At 43.5% G+C, this 11171-nt stretch overlaps 1 protein-coding gene across 1 annotated transcript; it reads right to left on the bottom strand.

The window, feature by feature from the left end:
• Positions 1 to 5153: 5153 nt before the first annotated feature.
• slc25a11 (solute carrier family 25 member 11) lies at positions 5154 to 10581 on the bottom strand. The gene is made up of 9 exons (XM_084003769.1): positions 10386 to 10581; positions 8704 to 8856; positions 8486 to 8603; positions 7776 to 7864; positions 7487 to 7577; positions 7319 to 7409; positions 7130 to 7229; positions 6241 to 6292; positions 5154 to 5808 (listed from the first exon to the last, which is right to left on the bottom strand). The coding sequence occupies exons 1-9, from the start codon at positions 10448 to 10450 to the stop codon at positions 5653 to 5655; spliced, it is 915 nt and encodes a 304-aa protein (XP_083859895.1). The 5' UTR covers positions 10451 to 10581; the 3' UTR covers positions 5154 to 5652.
• Between the last annotated feature and the right edge of the window lie 590 nt (positions 10582 to 11171).

The raw sequence follows: 11171 nt of genomic DNA, 5'->3' as shown, positions 1-11171 counted from the left end.
TTACATTTTTTTTACAACAGTAAAAGTACTTATTCATGTAAAAAATATTCCACTACAAGTTAACGTACTAGTACACACTGCAAATATACTCCAGTAGAAGTTAAAGTACTAATACACACTGAAGAAATACTCCACTACAAGTTAAAGTAATAGTACACACTGTGAAAATACTCCACTACAAGTTAAAGTACTAGTACACACTGCAAAAATACTTCACTACAAGTTAAAGAACTATACACACTGCAAAAATACTTCACTACAAGTAAAAGAACTAATAGTAATACACTAATACGTATGAATATAGTAAATATAAAGATTAATATAATGATTACATTACATCCAAAGTATACAAATAATACATACGATATAATAAATATAGAAAATAATATAAATCTAATAATGGAATAGAATACTCCAGTACAAATGAGTCCTGCTGAAGTAAAAGTATATAAATGTATAGTAGTACAAAGTTGATGTTTCTGCTGCATCACATTCTATGACATCATCGTGTGTCCTGGGAGAAACTCGTATCTCCTGTTTTCAGTGTCAGCTTTTTACAGTTTAGTTATCAGAAGTACAGTACTACAGTACTACAGTACTACAGTACTACAGTACAACAATACTACCCCTCTGAACGCCGTAAAGTAGAAGCACCTGACGTGTGTGTACTGCTTTTACGGAATATTTGAGTAACTGTGTTATGTAATCATCACCATCAACCAGAACGCATCATGAATGAACGGATGAATGGATGAATGAATTAATGAATGAATGGATGGATGGATGGATGGATGAATGAATGAATGAATGGATGGATGGATGGATGGATGGATGGATGGATGGATGAATGAATGAACGAATCGATCGGATGAATGAACTGATGAACAGATGAATGGATGACCAGCCGTCAGCGGTGCAGCGGTGAGGCGGACCAGCCGAGTCGTAACACGCTGGTCGCTCCTCACACACACACAGGTCTCAACTGGTTCAGGTATTTCAGGTGTGTGTGTGTGTGTGTGTGTGTGTGTGTGTGTGTGTGTGTGTGTGTGTGTGTGTGTGTGTGAGGTATGCAGCATGTATGAACAGTAACACGAGCCATCATCACACAATAAGAACGCTTTAAAACGTGGTAAAAGTAGTGACTTTATGTGTCCTTAATTTCAATGGCTCTATTTTAGGAGCTGCCATTTTAATGCTCACCAGGGCTGAACTTCAACCCCCAGAATACATTGCAGGCACATTGCTGTGGCACGGATGGGGGCTAGACCTCAGAGACAACAACAAACACACAAAAAACAACTACAAAGACACAAAACGACTGTGATGAAAATGTTTAATTTAGCGGTTTATTATATTATAATATAATAATATTCCAGTGTCATGAGCTGAAGCTGCTGTTTCAATAATGCTGTCAGAGACTAATAACTATAATTTATCTTTAAAAACATGATCAGAATATTTTTACAGCATCTGCCTCAGCCTTTTCCTGTGTGTGTGTGTGTGTGTGTGTGTGTTCCTGTTGTTCTCTCGCTGTGGGGACATTCAGCCTCAGTCTTATGTAATGTGCGTTGTTTTGCGAGGACCGGGACTCAGGTCCAACGTGGCCTCGGGTCTCTGCTGTACACCTGGGCTGCATGGTAGACGGCCACTGCTACACAGCGTGTGTGTGTGTGTGTATGTGTGTGGAGAGGGAAACCTGGTGAGCCGAGGTCAGGACCAAGGCGCTGACCTTTGACCCCCGGGGGAAGGTTTTTCTGAAAGTCTAAAAAACACGCAGGACCGGACCAACGCTGTGATTAGGGAGCAAAACGCCGAGGAAAGGTGTGGCGGTGCAGACGGACGAGTTTATACAAGCCACCCGCAAGAGTATGCATACCCTCAGGGGAACACACACACACACACACACACACACACACACACACACACACACAGTATTTCACTTTGATGACAGGAAGTATAGAAACTCAAACCAAACTTCGTTCACATTTGTTAAATGTCCGTCTCTTCTTCATTAGTGGCAATAAATGCAGCAGGTTCAGTTGTAGTATTAGTATCTGCACTGGTAGTAGTACTTGCAGTGGTAGTATCTTGAGCCTGAGATGTAGTAACAGGATGATCAGAAGCAGTAATAGCAGCAGTACTAGGAGTACTAGTAGTATGAGTGGAGTGAGTAGTATAGCAATAATAGTAGTAACATTGCCATAAGTAGTATAGTAGCTCATAATCAGATATATTTACACAGAAATATAAGTAAAGTACAACATCGCTGCATAAGGTCAAACATAAAACATGTGACTACAGGGTGGTACTAGTAACAGTAGTTTTAGCTGTACTAGTACTACCCACTGCAGTATTAGTAGTTATGACAGTTCCGGCGTGTGATAGCCGAGGCTAACAGTTTCCCTCCGCTTCCAGTCTTTGTGCTAAGCTAGGCTACGAGTGTGGCCTTGTGCCTCGCCTGATGGGAAGAGTTGAGCTGAAACAGAACGAGGACACAGGAAGTGCTGATTGTGTGTCTCACACACACACACACACACACACACACACACACACACACACACACACACACACACACACACACTCTGTAACGGCAAACTCTTCTGAGTCAAGTCAGAAGAAGTTGAAGCGAGACGAGAGGAAGTGGCTTCAACGAATGTGTCAAGTCTGTGTGTGTGTGCGCGCGCCCTTATAAGGTAAAGTAGAAAGGGTCTGAACGTGCATCTGGGATGACACACACACACACACACACACACACACACACACACAGTCAATAAGATTCACACGTTTTAATTGAAGTAGATTTTCTAGTGTTCTTTTCGAGACCCATGTGACCTCGCCTACTTCCTGTGACAAACCTCTACTTCCTGTTCATAGATTTATGACACAAAAACACATGAATGCACGCACACACACACACACACACACACACACACACACACACACACACACACACACACACACACACACCTGTCTTTTCAGAACCAGAAACGAGGACCACATACATTGTTTTATTGAGTCTCACGTTTGTATTTTTGTTGTATTTGTATGATATTTGTATTTCTTATTCATGCCTAAAACGAAGAAGGGATTAAAGCCAGAAATCAAATATGTGGAAATGTCCTGGATCCCACATTTCCCATGATGCACCTGGGCCCGTATTCCTAAAGATTCCTCCTAACTTAACCTAAAAATTCCCAGCAAGGAGTCTTAGCTTAGGAGTGATTCCAGAACATTCTCAGAGAACTCTGAGCAAGGAATGGACAGAAACTCCTATCTTAGTGAGGAGGTGTGGTTGACCCCGTTGCTAGGTATGAGTCATCATTTCAAAAGCTGTGATTGGTTGATCCTAAAAGCTAGATCAAAAATATACTTTTGGTGATAACGGGCAAAGGATGGACCCTCAAATCGATAAACTTAATCATAGAATCTAATCTTATGAAGACTGTGTAATTGTAAATAATATTTCACACAAAAGAAAATATCTGTTAAATGAATACTAAACTATACTTTAAAATCATCCTACAAAATGTGTGAAAACTTAGGCCCACTTGCACAGTATTCACATAGTGATAGTTATTTGTTATTTGTTATATTTATTTGCTTCTATTAATTGCCATGCTGGTAATTTTTGCACTTTCAACTTTCAACATTTCAACTCAATTTGGTATTAACGAGGGTAAAATGGCTCAGCTTTCATCAATGTCTGTGATTGCTGACCGGCCTATAAGAAGCAGTGTTGGTTGGCTTTCAAATCTACCACAAACCAGTGAACAGCAATGGAGAAGAAAAGAACAAGGAAACCCAACTGGACAATGGAACAGTGTTTGCTCCTGGCTCAATTGGTCAATGAGCATAAAAGTGTTTTGAGAGGTAAATTTGGCCCCAGTGTCACAGTACAAGCCAAGAAGCAAGCATGGGAAACTATAGCACAACAGATAAATGCCTCAGTGGCTTCATTTCGGGTGGTATTGCATTGTGGCGTTGGGTTGAGATCAACCACAAACATGATTCCTGCACGATCCAATCTGTAGCGTTTCATTAATTCACCGTCATCCAGTGTTTGGAGAATATCTCTCCTGCCTCTTCCGTCCGCCATTTTGTCCTCTGCTTAGGGAACTCCTAAGCCGCTTAAAAGTCCTCTTCCCTGCTCTTAACAGATCTCACCTTAGGAGCTCTCTTAAGAGCTAGGATTCTTTAGGAATAGCTTTTATCTTTACTAGGATCTACTCTTCACTTTTAGGGGAAATTCTAAGAAAACATCATGATTCTAAGAATTGTCTTAGAATTTGGCCACTAGGAGCAACTCTTTGCACTAAAAATCTTTAGGAATACGGCCCCTGGTCTTTTCATGAGGCACTTGATTGTTAAGTTTGTCATTTAAAAAGTCAGTTTTCCAATAAACACACATGGCTAAAAGTATGTGGACGGCTGAACCTTGATATGAGGAACATTATTTCCCTTAATTATCAATTTAATGTGTAATTATCTATCTTAATTGAACACTCATAGTTTCCACAGCCTTTTATTTATTAAATAGATTTCTTAATTAACACAACAATGTCAGTAGCAGCGGACGGTTGTCTCCAAAACTTCAGCAGTTCCTCAATTAATTAATTTACAGATAAATTAACGGTTGAAGTTTTTTTATCTTTAAACCTGTCGTGGTGTTTCTACCGGTTAAACAAAGCAAATTAACCTTCTTTTTTTTTTTTTTTTTACTCCTTAATGTGTAAATGTCAGTTTGACAGAACACGTTGGTTTGCTGTGACGTTGTCTGCCCCCTGTTGGACACATTAGAAAATACAACTAGCTGCAGTTTCACTGCTGATGGGAACATTCCCTTAGATATAAATCTTATTATTTTTATTTATTATATTGTTTCTTGTTTGTTTTTTCCGGCAAAGTAAACTGAATATTTAATATTATTAATAACATTAATATTTTCTGCAGTATATCAGCTCGAGAGACAGAGATCACCTCAATATGAGAAAATAATACTTAAATATGTATATATATATATATATATATATATATATATATATATATATATATATATTTGAAGACAATAAATAAATAATGTGAGAACAAAGTTGTAATACTTCAAGACTAAAATAACAATAATTAAAATTCACAAAGTCACACAGAGAGCAAAGTGAAGCTCAAACTGTTTATTCATCCATCTTTCTCCGGGTGTAACCATGGTTACCACGCAATCCCATGATGCTCTGTGTTTATCAGGGAGGGGGGAGTGGGAAGAGGTCATCTTTTTGTTCTTTTCTTTTTTACAAATAAGACGTTTTATTTGTGTTAATTATTGACAACATCACTAAGTGATGTTTAAACTACATTTATTTATTTTTTTACATTCTTTTCTTTACAAAAAAGAACTTAACTTGTGTGTGTGTGTGTGTGTGTGTGTGTGTGTGTGTGTGTGTGTGGACTGTACCATGTCAGGGCAGTGTGTGTTTGTAACTTGGTACAGTCCTGTTTTAACACTGACTCTCATCATTCAAAGTGTGTGTGTTTTAAAGGAACAGTTCACCATTTTCTGTTTTACAGAAGAACACCTGACTTTATTTCATGTGGAACTGTACCTTTAAATTGTTCAGTGCTGTAGTCCGCGCGTGTGTGTGTGTGTGTGTGTGTGTGTTGTTAGCGGTCGAGGACGTGGGTCTTGTACAGGCGGTTCATCTGTTCGAGGAAGATGAAGGTGAGGACGGTGTGAGGGCCGAGCCGAGCGTAGTACGGAGTGAAACCTTTCCACAGCGAGAAGAAACCCTCGTTTCTGACCACGCGCACCAGCACCTCCTGGTGGAGGAGACAGACATGACAGCGTCGCTTACATGCATTCATTCTAATACTGTCGTAGTATTTAAAGTATATCAATATTTAAAGAAATGTATGAAAAATATTCAAAGAAATTCAGAATAAGATAATATATGTCTCCATATGAATATAAACTTTTAAGAATCATAAATGAAACAGCAACGTGTGCTCTCCGTCACACGATGTATGATAACACAAAGGTCAAAGGTCAGCCAGCCCGCCCCCCCATGACTCTTCCATGTCCCGACGCTTTAATAAAAAAAAGGCTTTAGTTCTGTAAACGCAGCATTACCCACAGTTCATAGCGTCGTGACTGTAAACACCTGGTTGAGGTTACTGTCAACAGGTGACGTCAGTCACCTGAGGGTCTAAGGTCTAAGGTCTGGGGGGGGGGATAAAGAAAGGCAGACTCACCAGTCCGTTTTTGTATTCTGGTTTCCCGTCGATCATCTTCATGTTCTGGATCCTGAGAGACAGACAGGAAGTTAATGGTGTTAAGCTAGTCTGGAGTCTCACCTGGTCTTTAAGCTGGTCTGGAGTCTCACCTGGTCTTTTAGCTAGCCTGGAGTCTTACCTGGTCTCTAAGCTGGTCTGGAGTCTCACCTGGTCTTTAAGCTAGCCTGGAGTCTCACCTGGTCTGGAGTCTCACCTGGTCTTTAAGCAAGTCTGGAGTCTCACTTTGGTCTTTAAGCTAGTCTGGAGTCTCACCTGGTCTGGAGTCTCACCTGGTCTTTAAGCAAGTCTGGAGTCTCACCTGGTCTCTAAGCTAGTCTGGAGTCTCACCTGGTCTCTTAGATGGTCTGGAGTCTCACCTGGTCTCTAAGCTGGTCTGGAGTCTCACCTGGTCTCTAAGCTAGTCTGGAGTCTCACCTGGTCTCTAAGATGGTCTGGAGTCTCACCTGGTCTCTAACTAGTCTGGAGTCTCACCTGGTCTCTAAGCTAGTCTGGAGTCTCACCTGGTCCCTAAGAGAGTCTGGGGTCTCACCTGGTCTCTAAGATGGTCTGGAGTCTCACCTGGTCTCTAAGCTAGTCTGGAGTCTCACCTGGTCTCTAACTAGTCTGGAGTCTCACCTGGTCTCTAAACTAGTCTGGAGTCTCACCTGGTCCCTAAGAGAGTCTGGGGTCTCACCTGGTCTCTAAGATGGTCTGGGGTCTCACCTGGTCTCTAAGATGGTCTGGAGTCTCACCTGGTCTCTAAGCTAGTCTGGAGTCTCACCTGGTCTCTAAACTAGTCTGGAGTCTCACCTGGTCCCTAAGCTAGTCTGGAGTCTCACCTGGTCCCTAAGAGAGTCTGGAGTCTCACCTGGTCTTGACGATGTCCACGGGCATCGATGCTGCCGTGGTAACCAGACCACTGATCATACTGGCACAGAAGTGACACAGAATACCATCCACTAAGTACCCTGAAAACACAGAAAGTACACATTACAGTCATGTATTTTCTGTGTACTTCATGTATTTGCTGTGTATTTGCGGTGTACTTGGTGTGTACCTGAGTCCAGCAGGGCCTGTTTGGACTGAGAGTAGGAGGCCAGCTGTGCTGCGTTCACAACCACAGCCCGAGCCATGGTGGGAACACAACCCTGCAGAAAAGAAACGCCGTTTAGGGGAGCGAGGTATTGATCGATGATCGGCTCTGGTATCGATGGTCTGAACTCACCCTCCACATGGTGGTGACGCCCTCTTCTCTGGTGATCCGAGCCAGAGCGTTAAAAACATTAGTGTAACCTCTCCTCTGGTCTACAGGGAGACTGGAGAGACAGACAGGGAGACAGGTAGAGATAGACAGACAGGCAGGCGGGAGGAGAGGAGAGAGACAACATCATGGTGTCACTCCTCAAACAGCAGTTCTGTTCTGTGCAGTGAAAAACATCATCGTTTTAGTCTATATCATTTTATAATTAATGATCAATAGTGTAACGTCCTGTCTGTCTGCATGTCTGTCTCACCGTCCGTCGGCCGTCATCCTGATCAGAGCGACCTCTGCTGGTGTCCCCACGAACGCTCCTGTAGCTCCGGCTGTCATACCGATCAGAGCCTGCAGGGGGAGATCACAGGTTTACTGTGTGGAAGCCAACAACAGGAAGTCGAGTCCCGACAACAGGAAGTCGAGTCAGGAAGATGAGTCCCAACAACAGGAAGTCAAGTCCCGACAACAGGAAGTCGAGTCGGGAAGATGAGTCCCGACAACAGGAAGTCGAGTCGGGAAGATGAGTCCCGACAACCGGAAGTCGAGTCGGGAAGATGAGTCCCGACAACCGGAAGATGAGTCCCGACAACAGGAAGTCGAGTCGGGAAGATGAGTCCCGACAACTGGAAGATGAGTCCTGACAACAGGAAGTCGAGTCGGGAAGATGAGTCCCGACAACCGGAAGATGAGTCCCGACAACAGGAAGTCAAGTCCCGACAACAGGAAGAGGAGTCCCGACAACCGGAAGATGAGTCCCGACAACCGGAAGATGAGTCCCGACAACAGGAAGTCGAGTCCCGACAACGGGAAGTCGAGTCCCGACAACGGGAAGTCGAGTCCCGACAACAGGAAGTCGAGTCCCGACAACGGGAAGTCGAGTCCCGACAACAGGAAGATGAGTCCCGACAACAGGAAGTCAAGTCCCGACAACGGGAAGTCGAGTCCCGACAACAGGAAATACGTCAGTACCTTGAGCAGGAAGTTGGGCGGCCGGCCGTCGGCTCCGGTCATCTTCTCAAACAGGATGGTGTAGATTCCCAGACGGGTCGTCGTGTACGTCGCCTGACGCAACAAACCCGCCGACAGCCTGAGACAGAAAGTAAACAGCTGTAACAGATGAAGTACTACACAGATGAAGTACTACACAGATGAAGTACTACACAGGTGAAGGAGAACTAGCAAGGTACCCGGTGTAGATGCCTCCCACGCCCTCGTTCTTCAGGATGGACATCACCGCGTGGAAGCTGGTCTTGTACTCGCGGGCCTTCGTCCCCTGACCGCTCAGCTGCATCCGGTTCTTCACCAGGTCCAACGGCTGGACAAAGACGGTCGCACCCATCCTGGAGACACAGACAGGGACAGACAGACAGGGTCAGGTACAGGGACAGACAGACAGGGTCAGGTACAGAGAGACAGGGACGGACAGACAGAAAGACAGAAAGGGTTATGTAAAGAGAGACAGGTACAAAGAGACAGGGAGACAGACAGGGAAAGAGAGACAGACAGGGACAGAGACACCTAAATGCACCGTCAGTAATCGACACTGAGTCTCTGATTAGAGGATTTTGATATTTATTGATATATTGACAGAAATCCTCTTCTAGCAGATCAGTGAGACAGGTCGTGTTTACTTCAAGGGTCTGGTATAAAGTCGGATTTTAAGTATTCATGACTGGCGGCAGCCGGTTCTCCCTCATTCCAAACATTTCCAGGCTTCCCAAGAACCTGAGAGACGACTCCTTGACTGTCGGTCTGAGAGCTGAAGAGTCAGAGTGTTGGGGGGTCGTGACATTTAAAAAGGACAAACAGCTGCTAAAGGGGACCGGAGACGGACTGGGACGCCCCCCCCAGCTCTTACAGGACCCACAATGCAATGCTCCACAGACAGGGAGGACAAAAGACGGGAGCACGTCCCCGTCGTATCCATCAGTTAATTTAACAATTAATGCTGAACAAAAAAACAGTTTCTTAGTATTTTTATATCAAAATGTAATATTTAATTTCTTCCTGTAAAACACGTGCTTACATCATCGAGTACCAACCAATGATGTCACAGCATCCAACGATACATCCTGCCTGTCAGTGAACGGAGCTTAAACCAGGGAGGCGGAGCTACTGAAGTAAACACTGATACACTGATGGAGAGGAGTCAGAACCAGACTGGTACAGTCCATTAAAATGGGGTCAGGACTAGACTGGTATGGTCCTTTAAAAAGGGGGTCAGAACCAGACTGGTATGGTCCTTTAAAAAGGGGGGTCAGAACCAGACTGGTACAGTCCTTTAAAAGGGGGTCAGAACCAGACTGGTACGGTCCTTTAAGAGCTTTATAGTTTACACACTAATACGGGGTAATCAGATTAAGAGTATTTACATACGCAGAATTCTAATCAATTCAGGTTTTTTTTTTTTAGAAAGTTGAGTTTGTTATTGTCAGTACCATGACGTCACTGTGATCAATTATCATGCTGAAGCTAAATGATGTCATGTGCTCAAGCGCTGTCATGGCTGAATACTTCCATTTCTTATCAGTCACGTGGTGTATCGTTAAGTGATAATAACATGTTTTTCTCTCTGCTGGATTATCGATGACTGAAAAAAAAACGCTTGACCGTAGTGACGTCAGAGCATGCTAGGGCTAGCACGGTTAGCTTCACAGAATCGGAAGGGGATCGATATTCTTCGTGACACCGGTGTTGCTCACAAAACTAACGTCTGCTTCCAGTTCTATCGTTACGTCACACAAACAAAATATATATAAATATATATATATATTGTTAGTGTAACCAGAGTAACCATGTTAGCTCCTCCTGTTAGCTTCCCCCTGACTGCTAACTGACATTAGCATGCGAGCTAGCAGCAGCAACTTACCCGGCCAAGCCTCCGAACAGGAACTTGATGGCCTTCGGAGAGGTCTTTGCCTTTGCCTCCGCCATGTTTTTGTCGCCGGTCAGATTCCCCCCTTGCTGCCTGCCCTGCCTTTGTGCCTCTGAGGCCGGACGGTTCCACCTGCTCTGTAAACCGGTTCAGCAGCAGCAACAGCCGGGGCAAGGTGACTCCTGGAGCGGTGACGTGCCGAGAGACACGAAGGACCGGCGGACCAATCAGGAGGCGAGGCCGAAGAGCGACGAACGGCGACGATTGGTATGTGATGCCTTCACGAGCCACAACAATAGCTCGTTAATCTGAGCTCCGTTTCAAATGTCACTCGTAACCTTATATAATCACAAAACGATTACATTTAAGATTTCATATAAATAATTAAAACATTAACTATATAATTATGAATATATAAATACAAATTATATATGATAAAATATTGTGGTAAATAGTACTAATGACTCAAATTAATTAATCAGGAAGTTTAATTAACAATGCACATTAAACAATGGAATACATTATATGTATTCTAGTCGAAATAGTAAGTGACCCACATAGGCAGAGCTGGCAGACCTTCTGTAATAAAATTGATAGAACTACACCAGTGGGAGATGTATGGAACATAATTAAAAGTATGAGAGGAATCAGAAGGGAGTGGCAATATCCAGTATTGAAAACGGGGGAGATTCCTGCAGTAGATGATGCAGGAAAAGCAGAGATGATAGCGAAGGCACTGAGGAAAATCCATAGTTCTGATCATGTGACTGAGGAGGGTAA

The sequence above is a fragment of the Eutrigla gurnardus genome, assembly GCF_963514095.1.
Source record: "Eutrigla gurnardus genome assembly, chromosome: 23".
In the NCBI taxonomy this organism is placed as follows: domain Eukaryota; kingdom Metazoa; phylum Chordata; class Actinopteri; order Perciformes; family Triglidae; genus Eutrigla; species Eutrigla gurnardus.
This window is presented reverse-complemented; position numbering and strand designations above follow the sequence as displayed.

Coding starts and splice junctions, on each gene's coding strand:
- slc25a11 (XM_084003769.1), bottom strand. CDS start 10,450: ATGGCGGAGGCAAAGGCAAAGACCTCTCCGAAGGCCATCAAGTTCCTG. Junction 7,578..7,775: donor AGGATGACGGCCGACGGACG/GTGAGACAGACA, acceptor CTGTCTCTCCAG/TCTCCCTGTAGACCAGAGGA. Junction 6,293..7,129: donor GTGGACATCGTCAAGACCAG/GTGAGACTCCAG, acceptor TCTGTCTCTCAG/GATCCAGAACATGAAGATGA.